We start from the raw sequence: 26628 nt of genomic DNA, 5'->3' as shown, positions 1-26628 counted from the left end.
TAAATCAAAGCACTGTGGATGCTGTGAGCAACAGTCAATTTTACTTATTCTCAAGAAAAAAAATATATATGTGTACATATAATTTTTTTTTATTTACATCAAAACATTTTTTACAAATTTTGCATTCACAGCAGTTGTTGGAAGCTCATTTATGCAGTATTCAGAGGAACATACTTGGTTGAAAGTCTCTTACTATTGAAGATCACATTGTGCAGAATTTGGTTATTTCAAACTGCTACATATGCCCTTTTAAAAAGAAAGTAATGACGGAAGCACTAAATTAAAAATAGAATCTGATTAGCATTACTTACCATTATTAATAGCTTTGTTCTTGACCCATATTGGTATACCAGCTGTTATGGATACAGTAATCGTAACAAAATCAGTGAAATCTAGTCGTGTCCAGGGAAGCTCATAACAATCTCTTTGGGTTAGTCCAAGGCAGCAATCATTATACAATATACCTGACTCAGGATCACTGAAAACATAAACATATATAAAGACTAACCCATAACAGTCTCTCTGGGTAAGTGCAAGGCAGCAATCATAATAAAATATACCTGATTCTGGATCACTGAAAACATAAACATATATAGTTTAATATATATTATTTGGGAAGTGTTATACAAAGGTTCAAGTTTTTATCAATATCCATCAAGCTTATTTAGAGAAGCTGTGCTGACAAGAGAATATTTTAACCTATAGCAGTATTGAATTAATGAAGTTAAAATATCTCACTTGAACATGTAGACGTGGGTTTTTATTCCTTTATTCACATTCTCAGATATTGTTCTACAACTGATTGAAGTTTCATCCACATCTTTCCAGCATGTTAGTTGAAAATGCACTGAATAAGCACGTCAACAGACAACAATTCATATACTGTGTAACAGGGCTTCCAAAAAATATTAGAGCCAGCCGGACATTTCATATCTGATACTGATTTTAATCCCTGAAGACTTAGTCACAAAAGGGAATTATGGTAATCAGATGGCCATTCCAATGATTGACATTACATTTAAAAAAAATTGATGTTAAACTTTACTTTGATATGATATGAATTTGATGTTCGGATGTAACTGTTAAATTGGCAGTGCATCATTCAAAGTGTGCACATCAGCGTGCTCATATCTGCTTTAGACTTTTTATTTGTGAAAAATGACATTGTCAAAAACTTTACTTTTGTTTTCAAATTGTTCTAACCGGATGTTGACTTGACAATGGTAAAACATGGACCATAAACGGATACGTAAAATCCGCGTATGTTTACAAAGCACGACTGAGAGAAGAAGCTCTTTCCACGTTATTTCTTCAACAAAATACTTGAAATGAATGTTAGATACAGGTATCAATGATAATTTTAGCATTTTTGAAGAAATGTAGGATGCATTATTAAATTTAATACCTGTGCACATGCGCACACGTGTTCTAGTTCATACGACGTAGTTCTGGCGATTTTTCATTTAAAACCCTTTTAAATTTTTCATCAAATCATGTTGATAAACTAATTTCTAATAATTTTAATCTTTTGGACTAAATCAATTAGATACAAACCGCTGAAATGTAAGAAAATAATTGTGAATAAACCGATCAATTTATACGATGTCCGATACTGAACATAGTTCACCTGTCACCTGAAAAGGTAGATTTCAGCTGTCCAACTACTAATTAGCCTTGATTAAAATTAGAAAGTATTGAAGTAGGTGTTGTTTTGATAGTAATTAATCATCATGTCACATTTATGACCGGAAATGTGTTGATGTTAAAGGCAAAAGGTTGGGTCAAAAAGATTGTGAATTATGTAAAAATGACCGGAAAAGCCTTGAAAACTAAAAAATATATTACCGTTTCATGCTTTGCCCGCCTGGACTTTTACCGGACATTATACAAATGACCATAATATATGACCGTTTTGGAAGCCCTGCTGTGTAACCTGGGTTATCAGACACACTGGGGGACCGAAAAAAATGTTGGACTACCGGTAACTGGATGTAGGAATACTTATTTTTTTTTGCAAGGATATGCATATTCTTGGACCATGAAAATGTGTCGGTTAATTAAGGATGTTGGAATACTCAGGTGTCGGATTAGGCAGTTTACACTGTAATAATGAATCATTTGTGTTTAACTACCAATGCATATTCAGGATGATAACATCTCAATGTCAAATGATATTAAACTGCTGGAACTTTACAGAAATCATATCTGCAGCAATACAGTGCCCAATATGACATGTCACCAATTTTCTGATTCTGAATCAACCAGTTGTTGCTCATAATTCTATTTCAGCAAATATAAATATAAGACTTCAGTCTGCTCATGCTGCAATCGAAGCCCAGTCTTCTTTTTACTAGCATGACAGTATGATAGCATTATACCAGTAATACTTACGATGAATTGTGTCTGTAGGTCAGGTTATATTGGAATTCATCATACTGAATGTTATACAGCTCATATATAATTGGAGGTGAATTGTCAACGATGTAAGGGGCTGTGACTTGTGTTAAAGTTTTCAATACTTACGAAGAATTGTGTCTGTAGGTCAGGTTATAATGAAATTCATCATACTGAATGTTATACAGCTCATATATAATTGGAGGTGAATTGTCAATGATGTAAGGGGCTGTGACTTGTGTTAAAGTTTTCAATACTTACGAAGAATTGTGTCTGTAGGTCAGGTTATACTGAAATTCATCATACTGAATATTATATAGCTCATATATAATTGGAGGTGAATTGTCAACGATGTAAGGAGTTGTGTGGCACACAGTTGTTGCAAAAGGACCTCCATATTTCACCCCATTTATAGCTCTTACTGTAATAAAATACTGGCCATCTGAAAATATAACAAGTCTTAATTACTAATTTCCAGGTCTTTTCAGAACTGAGTACTGGTATATGCTGTGGTGGCCTACTCAAATTCTTTTAATAAAAAGAACTATCTTACTAAAGAAACACATATTCACATATATATTAGCTTGTTCAATCCGTGAATTTTTTTATTGGATCCTGGCATACTGCTAAACAGTAGAACTATGTGGTTAACAACATGTATTACTTTATTGGGTTAAAATATGCATTCTGAAATAGCATCAGTTATCTACACAAAGCATGAAATTTTTATTCCTTAAAAAATATTTGATCAGAATTATTTGACAATCCTTTCAATCTTCTGCTTCTTGACATAGATCTCTCCAGTGTTGGAGCACACACAGCTAGCTATGTTCCCTTAAGGTAATAGTTTTATAAATGTTTTAAAAGTATTCACATAGAAGGTATTTCAAAGTTAAAATGTTGAAAGGAAATCCTCCAATGGAACGTTGCACAAAATTTATTTGCAGGACTGAACATATCATATACAGGAAGCACTCATAGTACTTTGGCCAAGTTGTAGATTTGATATTCAAACTAATGTCAAGTTTGGAAGCAAAACAAAATCTATGAACAGTCCGCACTCATTTAGAACTAGTGTCTCCTGCATGACAGTCTAGAACATTAAAACTAAAAATTAAATAAAAGACACTGCTATTTTCAGTGTTTGATACAGGTTGGCTGTCACTGTGCAAAGTTCAATATAGAACCCTATATGGCAACACAGATTCTTTTTTAGTTAGAAAACAGTCAAACATCCAAACATATTATCCACACTAATTTGTGTCCACACTTGTTCTTTAACAAATAATTCAATATGTTGAAAATTATTTTATTATTTATGCAAATTATGTTACACGTACCTGGGAGCTGCTCATAAGGTGCTGGAAGAGGACTTATCATAGCACTATGTGTCCACTGAGATATGTCAAACAGATGAGAATGTGGATCATAATGTTCATGGATTGTTTCTGCACAGATTTCAGTACCAACAGTAACAGAGATAAATAAAAGTCCAGACTGCTTGTCATTGAATCCATCCCAGTTTGCTAAAACATCAAAATATAATGATCTTTAATACAAATTAGATGTGTCGGAACAACATGAATGGCTCGTTGTTGTTCGAATATTCAATAAAAAAATGAATTTCATTCTCAATTGAATCTAAAGGATGTTTGCTTGTCATACTTTGCAATTTTTGTCAGATTTTCGGAATCCTCTGGTTTTGCCATTTGAAAGCCTTAGAAAAAATTTGCCCATTAACCCCTATTTTTTATTTTATAAATCTTTTACATGTATGATTATAAGCCATCTGTAAAAGCCTTATAAGATCCTTGTTATTTTTTAATAGTTTTTGAGCACTTAAACTTGTCAATGATACAGTTATGAAAAATCAAGAGAGAAAATTTTCACACCAAAATTTCAATCGCTGACATCTCGAAAACAAGCACATTGACCTATATTTTTTTTGGCTCTTTTGTTTCCTTTAATAATCTCCTATCAATATATACTAGTGTTATGAAAAGCTTGTTGTTTTGAAACTGATTAGAGAACTTCCTTAAGAGCAAACTTTACAAATACTTGTTAACTTTAGTCAATCTTTTTATAATCACTAATCAATAGATTATTTATTAGCACTTATTCTTATTTGTGTGAGAGGGTATTTAGTCTGAAAATGAAAATATTTGAAGAATGTTTTTTCAAGGAAATAACTTTAAAATGTGATGAAATTTTACAGTACTATAGATAGATCTTGATATCCTGATAATTTCTATCCTTTGTCAGTTTCCTTTTCCTGCTTCAGCTTTCAAGATGTGAAATAGTGGGGTTTTACCAATATGTTATTTATCTTGTATTAAAAATGTACTTTAAATAAAAGGTGGAACATAAAAAAAACAACCAACACAATACACATAATTTTGTTGTCAAATTGTTTATATCTACTTATATCAACAACCATTTAAAACAAGAATGTGTTCCACACCAATGCCCCACTCGCACTTGGCATTTTGAGGTCAAAACTAATTTTTCGAAAGATCATATCATAGGAAGCATGTGTACTAAGTTGCAAGTTGATTGGACTTCAACTTCATCTATGACTACCTGAGACATGACAAACTAATGGACAAACAAAAGGACGAACGGACAGGCAAACAGATGCACAGACCAAAAACATGATGCTCCTATGTGAGCCAATACTTTTTTTTCTTCTTACCCGAGATATAATTATTTGCTCTTGTATACAGCATATCATTCATAAATATTGCTCCATTGAAAACTGCTAATGATTCTGGTCCATCTTGTATTACTCTACAAAAAAAAGTAAAAAATGAAAGGTTTAACACTGTTTAGAAAAGCAGTTACTGACCCTTAAAATGCTTTTAAAGGTTTCTTAAACTGATTGTAGCAATACACTTTTAAGATTGAAATAGTTCTATACCAATGAAGCCCTCAAGATGTCACCTGGTATTTGTGTAGTTTGTATACTGTGGATTCATTATTATTCGTTGAATACCGATTTCATGGGTTTCGTTGGTAAAGGTGAACAAATTCATATGTTCAACAAATATCACATTTTCAATAGGCTTTGTATACAGAGATTGGCAAAACCAAGAAATCCATGAATATGCAAGTTTTAAGAAATCCGCAAAAAATTGATATCCACAGAAAAAAATGAATCCACAGAAACAAAGTTTGTGACTTTTCATTCACAGAACTCCTAGTGTTCTACATAAAGATAGAGTACACACTTTTATCTATGTATCCTATTATAACATACCCTTGAAAATTGCATCAAACAGAATAATACCTGTGATTTTTAACTGCTGAATTTTCACCTCTACACCACATAAGGAAGTCTGGTCTATCAGTTGGTATTATTTTTGTACTACAATCTACAAATTCCAAATAGTCGATGGTGCTGTTGTTTATAGGACCTAGAATACAATGTTATGTATGATTAAGTTTTACTTGATAAGTCAATTGGCAATAGACTGTATATGCCACAGGTTGCTACTAAAAAAGAATTGGCAATGGCTTATGGCATATATTGCCACTAAAAGTTAAATAGCAAAGGTTTGTGTCATAAGTTGCCACTAAAAGTCAATTGGTAATTGTAAATGCCATATGTGACTATAGTATATGACATATGTTGCCACTTAGTGTTAATTGACAATGTTATATGTTATATGTTGCCACTAAAAGTTATTTGGCAATGGCAAATACAATATATTGCATCTTAAAGCCCATAGATAGTTGTGTAAGCCCTGTGTTGCATTAAACTAGAGGCTCTAAAGAGCCTGTGTCGCTCACCTTGGTCTATGTGCATATTAAACAAAGGACACAAATGGATTCATGACAAAATTGTATTTTGGTGATGGTGATGTGTTTGAAGTTCTTACTTTACTGAACGATTTTACTTCTTACAATTATATCTATAATGAACTTTGCCTATTAGTAACAGAGAACTATATTTGGTAAAAATTTACATAAATTTACCAAATTAATGAAAATTGTTAAAAATTGACTATAAAGGGCAATAACTCCTTAAGGGGTCAATTGACCATTTAGGTCATGTTGACTTATTTGTAGATCTTACTTTGCTGAACATTATTGCTGTTTACAGTTTATCGCTATCTATAATAGTATTCAAGATAACCAAAAACGGCAAAATTTCTTTAAAAATTACCAATTGGAGGGCAGCAACCCAACAACCAGTTGTCCAATTCATCTGAAAAATTCATGGCAGATAGATATTGACTTGATTAACAATTTAACTTCTTGTCAGATTTGCTCTAGATGCTTTGGTTTCATAGTTATAAGCCAAAACTTGCATTTTACCCCTATGTTCTATTTTTAATCGTGGCGGCCATCTTGGTTGAATGGCCAGGTCATCGGACACATTTTTCAAACTATATACCCCAAAGCTGATTGTGGCCTAGTAGTTTCAGTGGAGATTTTGTAAAAGATTACTTAGATTTATGAAAAATGGTTAAAGATTGACTATAAAGGGCAATAACTCCTAAAGGGGTCAACTGACCATTTTGGTCATGTTGACTTATTTGTAGATCTTACTTTGCTGAACATTATTGCTGTTTACAATTTATCTTTATCTATAATAATATTCAAGATAATAACCAAAAACAGCAAAATTTCCTCAAAATTACCAATTCAGGGGCAGCAACCCAACAACCGATTGACCGATTCATCTGAAAATTTCAGGGCAGATAGATCTTGACCTGATAAACATTTTTATCCTGTCAGATTTCCTCAAAATGCTTTGGTTTTTGAGTTATAAGCCAAAAACTGCATTTTACCCCTATGTTCTATTTTTAGCGGTGGCGGCCATCTTGGTTGGTTGACCAGGTCACGCCACACATTTTTTAAACTATATACCCCAAAGATGATTGTGGCCAAGTTTGGATTAATTTGGCCCAGCAGTTTCAGAGGAGAAGATTTTTGTAAAAGATTACTTTAATTTACGAAAAATGGTTAAAAATTGACTATAAAGGGCAATAACTCCTAAACGGGTCAACTGACCATTTTGGTCATGTTGACTTATTTGTAGATCTTACTTTGCTGAACATTATTGCTGTTTACAGTTTATCTCTATCTATAATAATATTCAAGATAATAACCAAAAACAGCAAAATTTCCTCAAAATTACCAATTCTGGGGCAGCAACCCAACAACCGACTGACCGATTCATCTGAAAATTTCAGGGCAGATAGATCTTGACCTGATAAACATTTTTATCCCATGTCAGATTTCCTCAAAAAGCTTTGTTTTTGAGTTATAAGCCAAAAACTGCATTTTACCCCTTTGTTCTATTTTTAGCCGTGGCGGCCATCTTGGTTAGTTGACCAGGTCACGCCACACATTTTTTAAACTAAATACCCCAAAGATGATTGTGGCCAAGTTTGGATTAATTTGGCCCAGTAGTTTCAGAGGAGAAGATTTTTGTAAAAGATTACTTTAATTAACGAAAAATGGTTAAAAATTGACTATAAAGGGCAATAACTCCTAAACGGGTCAACTGACCATTTTGGTCATGTTGACTTATTTGTAGATCTTACTTTGCTGAACATTATTGCTGTTTACAGTTTATCTCTATCTATAATAATATTCAAGATAATAACCAAAAACAGCAAAATTTCCTCAAAATTACCAATTCAGGGGCAGCAACCCAACAACCGATTGACCGATTCATCTAAAAATTTCAGGGCAGATAGATCTTGATCTGATAAACATTTTTACCTCATGTCAGATTTGCTCTAAATGCTTTGGTTTTTGAGTTATAAGGCAAAAACTGCATTTTACCCCTATGTTCTATTTTTAGCCGTGGCGGCCATCTTGGTTGGTTGACCGGGTCACGCCACACATATTTTAAACTAGATACCCCAATGATGATTGTGGCCAAGTTTGGTTTGATTTGGCCCAGTAGTTTCAGAGGAGAAGATTTTTGTAAAAGCTAACGCCGGACGACGACGGACGATGGACGACGGACACCGGACGCCGGACGCAAAGTGATGAGAAAAGCTCACTTGGCCCTTTGGGCCAGGTGAGCTAAAAATGAATGCCAAAGTATGTTATTTAAATCAGATCTAGTACAGGAGATCAAATTTGCAAAATAACTTCAATATTTTTTTGGTAGGGGTGAGCAGCTGAGACATCAAGTACTTTTTTCATATTTTTGTTTATCAAAAATATATACCTTGTCACATATCAATTAACAACAAGAATGTGTCCATAGTACACAGATGCCCCACTCGCATTATCATTTTCTATGTTCAGTCGACCGTGAAATCGGGGTCAAAAGTCTAATTTGGCAATTAAATTAGAAAGATCATATCATAGGGAACATGTGTACTTAGTTTGAAGTTGATTGGACTTCAACTTCATCAAAAACTACCTTGACCAAAAACTTTAACCTGAACGAACAGACGGAAGGACGGACGGACGCACAGACCAGAAAACATAATGCCCCTCTACTATCGTAGGTGGGGCATAAAAAGCAAACCTATAGTTATATTTCATTATTTTACATCTTCTGGTACAATTAGTATAGAAATTTTTTGGGGTCCCACTCATCATCATGTTCATGTTTATAAGCAGGGCAATCGTAACAATCACACTTAACTTTTCTAATAAATCGTCACATCTTAAACATTTTCCTCTATCTGCCCCTATTATATCTTTCAGTATGAAGAAATTTCAATTTCAATAGACAACAAAATATGTTTGGTCAGATAAATGCAGTAACATCCCAGAAAGTTACACTTTCACTGAGTTTTATATTTTAAATGAAAAACTGATAAAAAGTTACATAGCCTATCCCTCTTAACCCTTTCTTACCGAAATTATCCTTTTGGCACCCTCGAGCGCGAGCCGAAATTATCCTTTTGGCACCACGGAGCTGAGGGCGAAATTATCCTTAAGGATACATAGATTTCTATTTTTAGACGGTCACAGTGCAAACAGTAAAAATACCGTTTAGACATGTTTCTTGGTGCAGTTGCACCATAGATGTTATGATAAACATCAAATGCATTCTACATTTTAGTATCGGGCGTAAAAACGCTGTCAAAATATGTTTTTTTCAAAGTTTGTTGAGAAGAAAAAACCTTGTGAAAAACAAAATGGCGGAATCATAAACAATCGTGGTCAGGAGTTTCATTTCGAGTTGAAACATTTAGAAAACTTAACCTGCGGTCATGAAAGTCGTTTAACTTGTACAAAAGTAATGTATGAACGTAGATTTTGGAGTGGTGAGAAGCATATTTGTAAAACAACTTGAAATCGAGACTTTGATTGTCGTCATCAGGTGCACGACTGTAAATTATTATTTCTCGCTCCCGTTTGATAGTCAACCTTTCATTACCGATTGAATCAGAGTCTTTTGTCATCGTTTTAGATCCTCTTAGGAGTCTGTAGTGCTACGGGTTTTATTTCTTTTCGTTGAAAGGCTGTACTGTAGTATTTATTCAATCAGTTAGAAAAAAAATTCTCTACTTTCCTAATATGTTATGGACATTTTCAAATAAGCCTTCATACTTGTCTACTACAAAATTAGGAAGAGGTCTATAATCCATGTTTGCAATATCCAATGGACTGCATGCATGATATTTCCTAAAACAATGATTGGCTATGATCCTAACCAATGAATGGTTCTTTCAGTAACATGCATCTTGTACCACAACTGGTATCATAGGTCTATGTACTTTGGAAAGTTGTATCATATACATCCATAACATCATGAACATATAAAATCTTTCTTATTTTGTTCATAGAGCTCCTCTAAAAAATATATCACCCGTCTCTAGAGGCATATAGTATCCACCATTTTAACTGGGGTGGAAATAAAACTCTTGAATTATAAAGTATTTATGATTAAAGATAGCTCACCTGTTTCTGGAGGTGTAGTATCCAACATTATTCCCGGGGTAGAAATAATACTCTCAAATCCTAAATCGTTAATGATACGGAAGTTGAAGTAATGTGTCTTATTATGGGTCAGCCACAAAGTATTATAATCAAAACTCAAGATATGTCCAATACCAAGTCTTTCGTAATGGAGGAACATTCCATACTGAGCCAGCTTGAAGTGGTGGCCTTCTATTCCTTCCAGCCTTTCACATGTGCCATCATTGAAGTCATAATTGAAGCTCATACATTTGGTGTTCAGTAAGTCTGCACATCGTTTAGCACAATCACCAACTGAATGTTCTTGAGTTATCTCCCCTCCTAATGGTGCAATCAGTCGACCTACTCTGAAGTCTGTGAACATTTCCATAACTTTATGGTTATGTGGGTCATTACCTGAATAATAAATATTGAAGGTACAATATAAAATTTATATTTAATTCTACTAAAATTTTGTTGCAATAGAATAATTTGAAAAGAGTATGTCAATTATAATAAACAGCTGTGCCATGAGGGCATATTACCCCTGTCGCTATTTCAAAGAATAGCATTCCATAACTACTAAATGGCATATCAGAAATTCATAAAAGAACTAAAAGGAGCTCACATCAAAAGAAATAAAGCAGTCACCTAATTATCATGAAAACTGCTCAAAGCACTTTAGAGTTATTGTCCTAAAACAGGAAAAGCAGCTGTTTATTATGCAGATAGTACTTTCTGTGGAAGGAGTCCACTTTCAGACAGGCAGGGACCCAATAAAAAAAGGAGCAATAGTTTAAAGTCATTTGTTTCCTATCTAAATTATAAAATCTGATGGATTATACTTTGCTTGCTAGCTGAACGATGAAATCAATATTCCTGTATCAGTGGGAGGAGCTTAAGTGCAACCCCTGTAACTTTTAATACATCAGTTACATTATGAAACTCAAATACTTACTTAGATCTGGTGGTACAAAGGCATTTGCATCAACATTGACACTAGTCCATGGAATTATTTGATCGCCCCACACATCTTTTCCGTACCCCAATCCGACCTGTGTCATGACTATATCAGAGTCTTCATAAACAACAACAGATGCCTTCATAACGGCTGGATTACTGGTTGATAAAAAGTCTTCCGTAAATCGACCACCAGGAAGAGTTACATCATATGTATGTAAATCACAGGTTGCCATGGAGCGCACACCAGCATCATTTTGTGCGTACATTGTAAAATATAGAGGGACTCCAGTAGCACTAAGTCTCTGAAATTACAACATATAAATTAAAAAGACCAATAATTTTCCAATTGGACTTTGCATACTAGCAAGTGATCTTGCTCATTTTAATGTCAATCATTCTCCATTACATCTTGACCCTTACATATATATTATCTGGAAACTTTCTTCTCTAAAATATTTTGTGGATTCATTTTAAATTTGAGAATAATTATTTTTTTTGCAGATTTCTTTGGTTTAAGTGAACTTACATTTCACATAGTTCAATGAAATATAAATTACCTAAAAGATTGTATGCAGAATTTTACTAAAACTACAAAATAATGTATTGATGAAAATATTTTTTTTATTAAATGAATTATTGAAAATTGGTACCTAAGAAAATAAAATTTGTCTTGCCTATTTTTGTTGGAAAAAAATCCTCTTGATACTATCTTTTGATTGTAGGAAGATTCTGTCCAAGTTTGAGGATAGTTTATGAATCTAGTAAATGTTTTAAAAACTTTAACTGCAGACTGTATGTAATGCTAACCATTGTTAACTGGATGAAAATCTAAGTCCATTTATAAGTAAAATGCAGAAATATAGGTACACATTTTTACAAAATTTCCTTCTAGACACTAGCTTTAGATAAAAAGAAAGCTTCTCTCAAAGTTCAGTACAAATCCAGGATAGTTTAAGAACGTTATTAAAATTTTAAAAACATTTAACCACAGAGTGAATGAAATTTTCATGCAGAAAAACTAAGTCCATTTATAAGTAAAATATGGAAAAACAGGATTTTTTTTGTTTTACAAAATTTACTTCTGGATACTATCTTATGATCATTAACAAGCTTCTGTCCAAGTATTGTACAAGTTGAAGGCTTGACAAAAATGAATCCACAGATAATTATGGTTGCAGTGATCCTCTTTCTGTAAAAATTTTCATTATTTACCATGATTGTAACTGACAAAATCCATTCATTTAGATGCTTAGATCTGGACCTTGGCCCAAAACTTAATCAGTCTAAGATACATACATAAAAAGAAGGTTTTCTTTTTATATGATTTAATATCTGAAGACAAGAAAAGTATATTTGTTTCACAGTTTGCAAGAACATCTCAAAGACAAGGCAATTGAAAAGTATTTTTTTGGATACAATTTTGATGAAGTAATAATATTATGAAAACTTTAATGTTGGCATGTTATAAAGACTTGCCTCATCAACTGAAGTCTTTGGTCCACCAAGAGTATGCTGATCCATTACATCTTTTCCTCCCGGTACTGTTCCAACATCAAGGAAGTAAGCCACGTCACTTCTGTCGTCCTCAGCACGTACAGCAATTTCAAACATTGGCTCTACATAATCTCTATCTGCTATCTGTTCTACTTCACAACTTGGTGTGGCCTAAATATTTAAAAGAAAAAAAACAATCTCACTAGAGAGTTGTGGGAGATTTTATTTCATTGCAGACATTGTTGTTAAGTTTGAAATGTTGAATAGTGTTTTTGCTCATTTTTAGAACAATTTTTTTAGGAGGAGGGTTGTCATCAACACATCTCACAATCTATTCTGTTTTCAATTCTTAATTCAATTGTTATACGAAAATACTACTATCTAAATCCTTAAGTTATTCCAATAACAAATAACAGCCCTGAGGCAACTGAATACTTTGGAAACAATCAACAACTGCTTTAGCAAAAAAACTTAAATGGCATGAAATGTTGGTGATGTAATATGTCGATAGTTGCTTTAAAGTGAAAGTACCCAATGGAAATAATGCCTATTTTAAGAGTTTTTAAGAAACAGACAATAGTTTTGATTCCGTTTGGTTTATAAATATTTTATTATACCCATCCTTTTGGACATGGAGGTGGGAAGAATGAATAATTTTAATAACTTTCAACATGCTCAGTTACAACATTCAGAACATTCACCCAAGTCAGGGAACTTCTGACATCAAACAACCATACAAATGAATTCCTTACCCTTTTCTTTCTGTTTGTATCAGCTCCATCAGTAAATGGTGAAATATCTGGAGGAGTTTTGTCTTCTTCATCTTTCTTGTTATCAATCAGTTTCATAGAAATGATTGGAGCTTTATAAGACCATAGTGTAGCTTTAAACAAGGTTTTCGTAAACTTAGCAACAACAATATCAACCTCTAAGGTCACTAGGGCATACAGGTTCAGCTCTATTGGGGTCAATTCCAAGAACATAACCAGGCTGTAAAAGAAAATTGTATTGGTGATAATTTTCTATGTTAACAGTTTCTCTCCATTTACTATAGATTTATGTACAGTGACCAATTTAAAAAAAACCACTTTTTTGTCATTTCTGGTAGATAGTTATATCATTGGCAATCATACCACATTTTCTTATTCTTAGAAAATTGTCATTTAGGGTCAATCAGTCATCCAAGGTTTCAGTTATTAGGCATTTTGTAGATCTGGTACAGCTGATCATTTTTTTGTTAACAGTTTCTGTTTTCAATTTTTGTAAAAATATGAAAATTAGCCAAACCAAAATCATCATTCAAGGGAAATAACTCCTTTAATGAGTCTTCTGATAATTATGATAAAAAAAAGGTAGATGTTGCTATTCTAAGCATCTAGAGGGAACTTATTGAATGTAATCTGCCATTTATCCAACATCTAGAGATAACTTGTTAAATGAAATCTTCCACTTACCCAACATCTAGAGGGAACTTGTTAAATGAAATTTCAGCTGTTGTTGGGAAACGCAGGTCCATTATTCTTCCTTCTAATCGAAGTTTTCCATACAATGCAAATCCAATAGCTAGTTCACCATAGACTGTCACCCCACCATAAGGTTCTACACCACATATAGCCTTCATTTCTAACACCTTGGCACCAATCTCAAACTTCATTCCATAGTATGCTCCAGAACCAAACGCTGAAATAATAGAAAAACTTACATCAAAATTTATTCTTATAATTGAAATAACACGCTTATTCTGAAGCAATCAATTTTATGTCTTTGCTAAAAAAGGGTGCATTATCCACAACCAAACACAGTAATTAATTTACTTATGATCAATATACTGAACATTCTACTAAATTAACATGTGACAACTTACAAAACTGCATTGGTAAAATTCCTCCAACCAACATATGAATACTATATTTAAACAGATCTACATCCTGTTTAGGAAAACTAAAGTCTCCCTTTAGTGTGAAGTCAAAAGATTTGAACACCTCGTCTCCATTGGACAGTAGCTTGGAAAGAAACTCAGAATACTGAAATTGAAAAATGGAAAGACAAAAATGAATACCAAAGATTTTATTTATGATTGCTGAAATTTTCTTTCTCAATAAGAAACCTAAATGTTCCATGATTTCAAAATATAAGAACAGAAAAAATATTCACATCACATAATTATTCTGTAACTAAAATTTGCAGGTAAGAGCAAACAAAATTAATGCATCTTATATAGATATAGGTAGATTAAATGAGTTAAAAAATCTAATGGAATCAGTTCATTGTTCAGTTATTATCAAATATTTAGAGGTACTGTGGATTCATTATTATATGTGGGTTACCAATTTTCATGGATTTTCAGGATATAAGTAAACCATGAATATACCAATTTGTATGCGGACTTCTACAAAACCAGATGAAAATTTTGTCATTAATGGCGTCAAATACCATATTGGAAGAGTTTAAATTCTTTGGATAGCACAACTTCAAGACAGGTTTGTTTTAGCTCTGGACTAGATTTTTCAAGTCTTTAGCCAGTACAATTAACCTAAATACTATGTCAGGGTCAACACAGAGACAGTTAATACAACTATCATATAGACCAATTATCAAAAACATACCAATGCCTTTGCTAAATCTCTCAGATCTTTCATAAGCTGGGCCACTAATATTGGATCAACATTTTTGAAGTCCATTAAAGTTTCAATGTCACCAACTGTCATATTGGCTAACTTCTCTCCTAAAAGTTTAGCTCCAACCTCGGACAATCCTTGACCAATAGCATAGGCATCTTTTATACCAGTTACAGCTACATCCAGTGAATTAAAGATTTCTTCACCTACAAAAAGTTAAATTATGTAGACAATTTTTTTTTAAATGTACATTTGTGGAAAATGATATTGTAGCTACTAGACAATTATAGTTGGATATTAGTTTATTTTGTTTGTTCATTGCCCTTAGCTGTACCATAGTGACCAGTTTTTATTGTAGAGGAAGTAAGGAGACCCTGGATAGAGCAACACACTTCAGCAGCAGGAATTTTGACAATCCTTGTCAGTTAATCTTTATTTTATCATTGGTTTGTTGCTTTTTAGTGTTGCTAATCTTGTTTGGATAGTTTTCCATGTTTGATTATAATGAACTATTTCAATTTCCAAAGTTTTTACCTTTTTTTATAAACTACAACCTCCATCTCCCTTAAATCTAAGCTAACAAATAAAAATAAAAAGAAGATATTTATCTCCCTTTATTGTAATATTGACCTTCCTCTACTTTCAAATTTACCTCCCTTTATTGTAATATTAACCTCTTTTTATTGTAATATTCAAAACATTGTTCTTCGCGTCTGTAATTTTTGTCCTTCTACTTCTACTGTTATATTTACCTCCCTGTACTGTAAAGGTTCCACTGAAGACTTCTACTTCTACTGTTATATTTACCTCCCTGTACTGTAAAGGTTCCACTGAAGACTTCTACTTCTACTGTTATATTTACCTCCCTGTACTGTAAAGGTTCCACTGAAGACTTCTACTTCTACTGTTATATTTACCTCCCTGTACTGTAAAGGTTCCACTGAAGACTTCTACTTCTACTGTTATATTTACCTCCCTGTACTGTAAAGGTTCCACTAAAGACTTCTCCACTCACACCAACAGTTGTAGGATTTCCACTGCCAAGAGCTTTAAGAGCAGACTTTCCACCAGATTTTTCATCACCATCACCCACATATGTTATGGAATAATCCTTACTATTTTTCTAAAATAACATCAAAGATAATCAATTAATATTCGCTTTATTTTTCTACTAGCGATATTTTTCCACATGCAAAAAATCTTTTTAAAAATGGCTCGCAAAAAATTATTGGTGTACAGTATTACCTTTTAAAGGATGTTTCTTCTCTCATTCCGTCATTATCACTAAATATAAGAGTGTAGTTTAGCTAATCAAAATCTGGCATTTAAACGTGAAGTATAATAATTGCAAATATTCCATGCATAATTTAGGGGAAATTTTTTTATCAATAATTGTTTATTATTAGGTTGACTCTTCAAAGTGAGGAAACTGGATGAATGAAAAGTCTACTGCATTATACTTACACTGTACTCAATACAGGCAGCTACATAAATATTCTTTTCTTCCTCAGTTGCATTTCTATCCGTCAATATCTGTAGACCTGTTTTCATGTCAGTGACGTCAACCCTTAGAAAGTAAACAAAGCAATAAACGTAAAATTAAATTTTCAAAAAACTGAAATCCTATATTTGAGGTTTTATAAGACTTTAGCAAAACCTTTTCTATCATGTAACATTGAACTTGATGATAATGGCAAAATATGTCCCTTACCAAATTTACTCCTTTGATTATATTTTAGTATCATTAAGGACAGGGTGATTCCTTCATATTCTTCAAAAACTTAGACTGATTTTATTTTGGGTGTTTTAGCACCACTTTTAAGTGCCTGTTTAGACTATTTCTTGGTGGACACCTTTTATTGGTGGAGGAAGCTGGAGTGCCCAGGGAAAAACACTGACCCTCGATAGGAAAACTGACAATCCTAGTCAATTAAGATTGGAGTTGAACGCACCTACACAAGTGGAGTTTGAACTCCCGTTACCTCAGAGTTGACTGCTAGTGATTACAGTAGTAACTACTTAAACCACTCAGCCACCGAGGCCCCTCAAAAAATTAGATTAAGGGGAAGTATAAGAGCACTTACTCTGTTGTTGCAGCACGTCTTCGTCTCCTACGCCCTGCACATGTCATTTTCTTCAGGTCAGATGCTGTCAGTAACTGATAATCTTCACATGTTCCAGGAGAAATGTAGCATGCAGTCAATCCTATGGTAGTCTTGTAAGCTGTAAATGAGGTTGATGTGTCCAGGGTAAAGTTAAACTGGAATGAGTTATTCAATGGTTCAACTATATTGTCTCCTGTAAAAAAAAAAATTAAATGATAATCATTTCAATAATTCCAGAAAAAAACATTCCTATCAGTGGATAACAGCTGTTTTAACTGTCATCATGGTTTTGATAGTTTAAGGATGTCTGCTGGTCATGTTTTTGAATTCTTGTCATATTTTCGATTTTCTCAGGTTTTATCCATACAAATGTATTAAAAAGTTTTTTACACGAGACCCCACTTTTGTTTTCATAAATCTGTTCAATAGATCATTTATGACCATTTGAATTTTTGTCATGAAATCCTTGTTATTTTTTCTTGGTTTAAAGGGTAAAAAACAATTCCAATGTTAACAAATAGTAAAGTCTGAAGAAAACCCTTTTCCCGCCATCTTCTAAATGTCTCGTATTTTGAAAACTACACACGAGACTATCGATTTTATTACTTTATTTTGTTTAAATATCAAAGTTGTTTTCATTTTAAGCAATCACATGAAATCCTTGTTATTTTAAATTAGAGCAGCAGACATCCTTAAGGAAGTTCCCTCCTCATGTTTTTGAATTTTTACCAGATATTGGGAATTCTCTGGTTTTATCCATGTAGAGCCATTTAAAAAAATTCCCATTAACTCCTACTTTTCTTTCCATTTTTTTATTAAACATGAAGTTTAAAATATCTTCTTTGAAAATCTTATAAAATCCTTGTTATTTTTTCATCTGTTTTGTAAGAAAAAAGCTGTCAATGTTAAATATATGAAAAGTCTATAGAGAATTATAACCTGCCAAAATTTCAATGGCTTATATCTCAAAAATGTGCACACTGACCCATAATTGTTTTTTGCTTTTTTTGTTTGTATATTTATATACTATCAGTATATAATAGTCTTTATAAAAGCTTGTTATTTTGAAACTGGGTAGCAAACATCCTTAATTCACTAAGTCAACATTTATTAATTTTTTTACATTTTTGCATTTACTTTTTAGCCATTGAAACTATTTTTTTTATAGATACATGTGGAACATTAATAGAAGCAATAAATCCATGTTTTTAAAAAAAACAAAAAATCCCCACATGACAGATCTTCTAAAATAAAAAAAATATCATCGTCTTTTTAACCCTTTATAATATCAAAGTGGTCACATTACAAAAGTAATACCATTAATTGAAGCCAGTCCATTTCTTGTCCATGCGTGTCTCTCTAGAGTGTAGTCAATTTGATCAGCACATGTATCCAAAGCGAAGGTAAGCTCAGTGTTACGTGAACCAGCCATGAAGTCCAAATCTAAACAACATTTGACACTGAAACAGTCAGCAGCCATCTGACATCTTGTCTGAGCATAGGTGGTAAAAAATACTCCAGTACAGCCTAAAAACATTTGAATAATAACATTATTGTTTCTGTACTTTGAAGATATCATTTAAGAAAAAAATTCATTGATAATTGTTTGGGTAAAATCCATTTACAAATATTTCATGCATATTCAAGACAAGAAAGTAAATTATTTAACAAACACTAGTTACCAGCAGGCAGCTGACCATTCTGCTGCAGGATTTTCTCGCTGTGTTGAAGACCAATTGGTGTGTTACGGTTGTCTCTTTGACACATTCCCCTAATCCATTCTCAATTTTATAATAGGTAGGTAATGCGATGCCAGTTGATAAAGATCAAAGAGAAAATTTGCACTGGAACTGGTACAGCAAAAATCTTTCATGTGTAGTGGATAAGTTTTTATAGCCTCAAAACGGTATTAAAGAGCTGGTATTTTTTACCAAATTTTGAAATCCTGATTTTCAGTTTCTATCCTTGCAGACATTTGAATATTGAAAACGAAATGTTTTTGTTCAAATTTCAGCTAGTTTTGGCCTTGCTGAAACCAAATAAATAAAATACCACAATGTTTGTCTCTATGAAAAACACCTCTCATGTAAATATTTATTTGGAACTAGTATGTAAACAATATATTTTACTCAAAATATGCAACAATGTACACAATTTTTGTCATTCTCAGTAGTAAATTTAAATTAAGGCAATCTTTTGACAACAAAACTACACCAAATATTCATATGTAAAATTTCTTACGGTTTAAATTCTGCAAATATATATATCCATATTCTTATGTAAAAATCACATAGCAATATATTTTTTTCCTTCCAGTTCATACTGTGGATTCATTTTTGTTTGTTGGATACCTTTTCGTGGATTTTGTCAGTACAGTACAGGTGAAAAAACGTTATTAAATGTTCATTGAATGACAATTTTTCTACAGGGTTGTATGCAGACTATGGCAAAACCATGAAATTAAATATCTACTAATAACATGCAAGATTTCCTTCATTCATGAAAATTGTTACCCCTGAAAAATAAATGAATGGGGTATTATTCAATGTTGCTAACTGCTTCATAATATTAAGCAACTATTTTTATTTTCTTATTATTCAATTTACGATCAAACATATTTTGTGTAATTATACCTTGATTGTATGTTCCTGTGGTAAACAGAGAACAAGATGCTGGCTTCCAGAAATCAAATGAAATTCCTGAAAAAAATATAAAATGTAATTATTGTAAAATCATTCGTAACGTGACTAATCTAATGCATGTCAGTTATCATTTCAGTTCATAATAGAATTCTGCCTGTATAAATACATCCCCTTAATATATGGTCAGGATTAAACAGCATAAATCAGCCATAGAAAATTATTACTATTTAATAACAAATTTACTTAAGAGAAAATGGCACAGAAGTTAAAAGAGAAACACTCTATCATGCTATGTTCACAGGAAAAAAATAGCAGACAACATACGAAACAAAAGAATTATCCTTATCTTGATGAGATTAATTATTCATAAATGGGACTTTTAAATTATAAACTACAAATGGAGAAAATAGTTTTATAAGTTAAAAAAACAAGAATGTGTTCATAGTACACAGATGCCCCACTCGCACTATCATTTTCTATGTTCAGTGGACTGGGAAATTGGGGTCAAAACTTTAATTTGGAATTAAAATTAGAAAGATCATATCATAGAGAACATGTGTACTAAGTTTCAAGTTGATTGGACTTCAACTTCATCAAAAACTACCTTGACCAAAAACTTTAACCTGAAGTGAACGGACGCATGGATGGACGGAACGGATGGACAGACGGAAGCACAAACCAGAAAAAATAATGCCCCTCTACTATCGTAGGTAGGGCATAACTAGAGGCTCTAAAGAGCCTGTGTCGCTCACCTTGGTCTATGTGCATATTAAACAAAGGACACAAATGGATTCATGACAAAATTGTATTTTGGTGATGGTGATGTGTTTGAAGTTCTTACTTTACTGAACGATTTTGCTTCTACAATTATATCTATAATGAACTTTGCCCATTAGTAACAGAGAACTATATTTGGTAAAAATTTACATAAATTTACCAAATTAATGAAAATTGTTAAAAATTGACTATAAAGGGCAATAACTCCTTAAGGGGTCAATTGACCATTTAGGTCATGTTGACTTATTTGTAGATCTTACTTTGCTGAACATTATTGCTGTTTACAGTTTATCGTTATCTATAATAGTATTCAAGATAACCAAAAACGGCAAAATTTCTTTAAAAATTACCAATTGGAGGGCAGCAACCCAACAACCAGTTGTCCAATTCATCTGAAAAATTCAGGGCAGATAGATATTGACTTGATTAACAATTTAACTTCTTGTCAGATTTGCTCTAGATGCTTTGGTTTCATAGTTATAAGCCAAAAACTGCATTTTACCCCTATGTTCTATTTTTAGCCGTGGCGGCCATCTTGGTTGAATGGCCAGGTCATCGGACACATTTTTCAAACTAGATACCCCAAAGATGATTGTGGCCTAGTAGTTTCAGTGGAGATTTTGTAAAAGATTACTTAGATTTATGAAAAATGGTTAAAGATTGACTATAAAGGGCAATAACTCCTAAACGGGTCAACTGACCATTTTGGTCATGTTGACTTATTTGTAGATCTTACTTTGCTGAACATTATTGCTGTTTACAATTTATCTCTATCTATAATAATATTCAAGATAATAACCAAAAACAGCAAAATTTCCTCAAAATTACCAACTCAGGGGCAGCAACCCAACAACCGATTCATCTGAAAATTTCAGGGCAGATAGATCTTGACCTGATAAACATTTTTATCCCCATGTCAGATTTCCTCAAAATGCTTTGGTTTTTGAGTTATAAGCCAAAAACTGCATTTTACCCCTATGTTCTATTTTTAGCAGTGGCGGCCATCTTGGTTGGTTGACCAGGTCACGCCACACATTTTTTAAACTAGATACCCCAAAGATGATTGTGGCCAAGTTTGGATTAATTTGGCCCAGTAGTTTCAGAGGAGAAGATTTTTGTAAAAGATTACTTTAATTAACGAAAAATGGTTAAAAATTGACTATAAAGGGCAATAACTCCTAAACGGGTCAACTGACCATTTTGGTCATGTTGACTTATTTGTAGATCTTACTTTGCTGAACATTATTGCTGTTTACAGTTTATCTCTATCTATAATAATATTCAAGATAATAACCAAAAACAGCAAAATTTCCTCAAAATTACCAATTCAGGGGCAGCAACCCAACAACCGATTGACCGATTCATCTGAAAATTTCAGGGCAGATAGATCTTGACCTGATAAACATTTTTATCCCATGTCAGATTTCCTCAAAATGCTTTGGTTTTTGAGTTATAAGCCAAAAACTGCATTTTACCCCTTTGTTCTATTTTTAGCCGTGGCGGCCATCTTGGTTGGTTGACCAGGTCATGCCACACATTTTTGAAACTAGATACCCCAAAGATGATTGTGGCCAAGTTTGGATTGATTTGGCCCAGTAGTTTCAGAGGAGAAGATTTTTGTAAAAGATTACTTTAATTAACGAAAAATGGTTAAAAATTGACTATAAAGGGCAATAACTCCTAAACGGGTCAACTGACCATTTTGGTCATGTTGACTTATTTGTAGATCTTACTTTGCTGAACATTATTGCTGTTTACAGTTTATCTCTATCTATAATAATATTCAAGATAATGACCAAAAACTGCAAAATTTCCTCAAAATTACCAATTCAGGGGCAGCAACCCAACAACCGATTGACCGATTCATCTGAAAAGTTCAGGGCAGATAGATCTTGACCTGATAAACATTTTTACCCCATGTCAGATTTGCTCTAAATGCTTTGGTTTTTGAGTTATAAGCCAAAAACTGCATTTTACCCCTATGTTCTATTTTTAGCCGTGGCGGCCATCTTGGTTGGTTGACCGGGTCACGCCACACATTTTTAAACTAGATACACCAATGATGATTGTGGCCAAGTTTGGTTTGATTTGGCTCAGTAGTTTCAGAGGAGAAGATTTTTGTAAAAGCTAACACCGGACGACGACGGACGACGGACGATGGACGCCGGACGCAAAGTGATGAGAAAAGCTCACTTGGCCCTTTGGGCAAGGTGAGCTAATAATAACAAACTCTTCCATAGAAAGTTAGTAGGACAAATCAGCAGACAATATAACAAAGGAATCATTATTATTTTGATGAGGTTAATTATTCATACATATGAGTTTTGAATTATAAAATATGATTGGAGAAAATGGTTTTGCATTAAACAAGAATGTATCCCTAGTACACGGATGCTCCATCCGCACTATCATTTTCTATGTTCAGTGGACCTTGAAAATGGGGTAAAAACACTAATTTGGCATTTAAATTAAAAAGATCCTATCATAGGAAACATGTGTACTAAGTTTCAAGTTGATTGGACTTCAACTTCATCAAGAACTACCTCAACCAAAAACTTAAACCTGAAGCAGGACAATCGGACGGAGGGACGAATGGACACACAGACCAGAAAACATAATGCCCATAAATGGGGCATAATAAATGGGGCATAAAAAGAAAAAGTCAATAATTGATACTTACCATAGAAAGGTACAGTAGGCTCTGTACACTCAGGATAGTAAAGTCTGCTATTGGTAAATATGGTATGCTCTTGTAAACATGACCCTGATGCAGAATCATAACACAATTTTATAGTTAAATCAACATTAAAGTGTTTCATTGATGCCACATGGGTAACATCAAACACAACTCTCAAAACTCCATAGAGGTTTATGTATTCCATTGTTCCTGAAAACAGAAATAAGTGCTTTATCATTTAAATAGTGATACAATAAAGTATATTTGTCTTTCAAAATTGTGTCATTTGTCTAAAAATTTGTATGAGATGATTAATTGTTAATGACATAACTCATGCAGGTTCTAGATGAAGACAAATTTATAAAAAAAAAAAAAAGAATGTGTCTGAGGACATGTATGCCCTGCTAAAGCTTACTTCTAATAAATTGAAAAATACTTTTTGAGAGCAATTGATGTCACTGCCAGTTATAAACGAGTTTTATTGTTTTAATCTTAGGTATTTTTGTTATATTTTAAGTTACAAGAACAAATGGGCATAACTCCAGAAATGTAATAGACTTACTGCCCAAATTCAAACTCTGTCTGTGAGTGTTGATTCTTAGCATTGTGTATGAGTTCTATAAATTTGGATGAGGCAAAGAGCTGAGAGCTCTATTTTCGTATGTAAAAATAAAATTTATTAAAGAAAAGAGCAATTTAAGTGAAGAAAAATACCTCATATATTCTTTTCCCAAAAAATGTTACAATCAAAATTTATATAAGATATAATGAAACCTGAAATGAATTCATTGTAACTATTTTGACTCATAGTGTTATGCTTCTGGTGCTTAGTAACATACCCCATGCATAGCTTAATAAATCTTTTTCAATGATAAGATTTTCCAACTGTATCGTAAGTGTGTAGCTACAAGTGTCCATAGTCGCAGCAACATAAAAGTCTCTTTTCAGAACTTCAGACTTGGCACAACAGGAAACTGATATACAATCAGTTGCAATATGACAGAGTAATTTTGATGAAGTTAGAGCAGTTAAGTCCCCTGATGTTACATTGTCACATTCTGTAAAAGAATATTTTTATTGTTTTATAAGTTAAATAAAAATCAAACTAACCATCACTATATATGACAGACTCACTCAGAAGCAAAAGCCAAATCTAGAGTTATCATATATGTTGTAAAGATAAAGCTTTGAAGAATTAAGACTTCAATCAAGCAAAGGCACAATTATATCAGTTTTTAAAATGCACTTATATAAACCCGAAGCTAAGGAATGATTCTTAAACCAAAGCCATCTCTTTTCTTTATTGAAAATTAGTCTATTTCATTGACCTATTTTCAAACCAGCTTTTTGGAAGAAGCAATGTTAGTTTAGTATTGTTTAAAGAACTTCTTTCTATAGATGAAACAGTATTTTTATTTTTTATTCAACAAATGATTGGAAAAGGTAATAATATTGGGTTGATAATCTCATGAAACTCTAGGGGAGACAACTAAATTAAAAAAAGATTGGAGTTGTCCATCTTTACTGTCATTTTGACAAAAAAATTTGTATACAAAAATGCAAGTCAGATTTTTCTATATGATACAAACCATTATTCCATCCATCTACAGCCCCAGCATAGGGTGCTCCAGTAAAGTTACAAATGTTGGAATACTCCATAAAATCATCTATCTGTAGTAACTGTAATAAATCATCAGCATCAACTGTTGACATGTTTGTTAGTCCAAGACTTCTGTCTGCTAACCATGTTGATAAGGAGAATCCTGCAAAAAAAAACAGATAAATTCTGTAGAAACATGAAAATCTATACAATTTATTATGTGCAGAAAATAGACATTGTTACCACCACAATTCAGGGAAATATGAATTTGAGCTTGAAATATAATGAAGTGTTTTGTTGATAACAACTTTAAGCTTATTTTGGTAATCTTGCTCTTTAATCATTTCTATTGAATGATCATGATGATACTGCTAATTAGTAACTTTCCTGCTAAGCAGATTTTAAAAATATTTGTCTGATAGGCATCTATACTGTCATGTGTTCTTTGACTGTCGTGTGTTCTTTGTCTGTCATGTGTTCTTTGTCTGTCGTGTGTTCTTTGTCTGTTGTGTGTTCTTTGTCGTGTGTTCTTTGTCTGTCGTGTGTTCTTTGTCTGTCGTGTGTTCTTTGTCATGTGTTCTTTGTCTGTCGTGTGTTCTTTGTCTGTCCTGTGTTCTTTGTCTGTCGTGTGTTCTTTGTCTGTCCTGTGTTCTTTGTCTGTCCTGTGTTCTTTGTCTGTCATGTGTTCTTTGTCTGTCCTGTGTTCTTTGTCTGTCGTGTGTTCTTTGTCTGTCTGTCTGTCATGTGTTCTTTGTCAACTGATTTAACCCAGATGATAATTTTTGGCATTGACAAGATCGTAATTTTGATAAATAGCACTCATGCGCAATGACGAATAATCTTTAGTATCCTGAAGTTTTGTTCTATACCTGAGATGAAGAAGAAGTCAGTACAATGTATCATAAATGTTTTTTTTTATTCCAAATATGAGTGAAGGAGATGTTGGGTATACATCAATGAGACAGCAACCAAATGACAAAAGTAACCAAAAGTCACCCAGAAGAAAACTAAAACCAGTCTATATCTTACCTGAATCTTTAAAGCTTGTATCGTAATCACAGCTTGTTTTATCAATGATTGTCTGATTAAAGATAGTGTATTCCTGGTCACACGCCAATGAAGTATCGCCATTCAAGCAGAACTTTATTGACATTGTAACTTCATACTGGTTACTTAGCAACAGATTGCTTACTAGGTAACTATAAAAAAGAAATATGAAAATATTATAAATAAGGCAAATCACAGATTCTATGTATCAGAAGGGGATTTAGAGGGGGAGCAGGGGCCCAGGGCCCCCTCTTTTTCAGAAAAATTTTGGTTGGTTATATAGGGAATCACTGAAGCGTGACGGAATCCCCACCCCCTAGGTGTCAGTGGGCCCCCTCTTATGAAAATTTCTAGATCTGCCACTGTGTATATCTATATGTTAAAACTATTGAAACAATTGGATGTAACCTTTAGCTTGTTTCACATGTTATCT

At 33.0% G+C, this 26628-nt stretch overlaps 1 protein-coding gene across 1 annotated transcript in view; it reads right to left on the bottom strand.

Moving 5' to 3' along the window:
- LOC139501282 (uncharacterized) overlaps positions 1-26628 on the bottom strand; it is a 98899-nt gene that overhangs the window by 59321 nt on the left and 12950 nt on the right. Inside the window, exons 12-32 of the mRNA XM_071290316.1 lie at positions 26178-26347; positions 25138-25311; positions 24388-24606; positions 23552-23758; positions 20086-20151; positions 18770-18979; positions 17432-17645; positions 16812-16914; positions 16320-16470; positions 15336-15553; positions 14594-14753; positions 14184-14409; positions 13482-13719; positions 12712-12900; positions 11231-11537; positions 10276-10689; positions 5681-5807; positions 5087-5181; positions 3735-3920; positions 2656-2836; positions 312-478 (exon numbers count right to left, since the gene is read on the bottom strand). Coding sequence (XP_071146417.1) covers positions 312-478; positions 2656-2836; positions 3735-3920; positions 5087-5181; positions 5681-5807; positions 10276-10689; positions 11231-11537; positions 12712-12900; positions 13482-13719; positions 14184-14409; positions 14594-14753; positions 15336-15553; positions 16320-16470; positions 16812-16914; positions 17432-17645; positions 18770-18979; positions 20086-20151; positions 23552-23758; positions 24388-24606; positions 25138-25311; positions 26178-26347 — 4022 coding nt within the window. The remainder of the gene's footprint in view (positions 1-311; positions 479-2655; positions 2837-3734; positions 3921-5086; positions 5182-5680; positions 5808-10275; positions 10690-11230; positions 11538-12711; positions 12901-13481; positions 13720-14183; positions 14410-14593; positions 14754-15335; positions 15554-16319; positions 16471-16811; positions 16915-17431; positions 17646-18769; positions 18980-20085; positions 20152-23551; positions 23759-24387; positions 24607-25137; positions 25312-26177; positions 26348-26628) is intronic.

The sequence above is a fragment of the Mytilus edulis genome, chromosome 13, assembly GCF_963676685.1.
Source record: "Mytilus edulis chromosome 13, xbMytEdul2.2, whole genome shotgun sequence".
In the NCBI taxonomy this organism is placed as follows: Eukaryota; Metazoa; Mollusca; class Bivalvia; order Mytilida; family Mytilidae; genus Mytilus; species Mytilus edulis.
The sequence above is the reverse complement of the archived record's forward strand: the minus strand, read 5'-3'. Positions and strand labels throughout refer to the sequence as shown.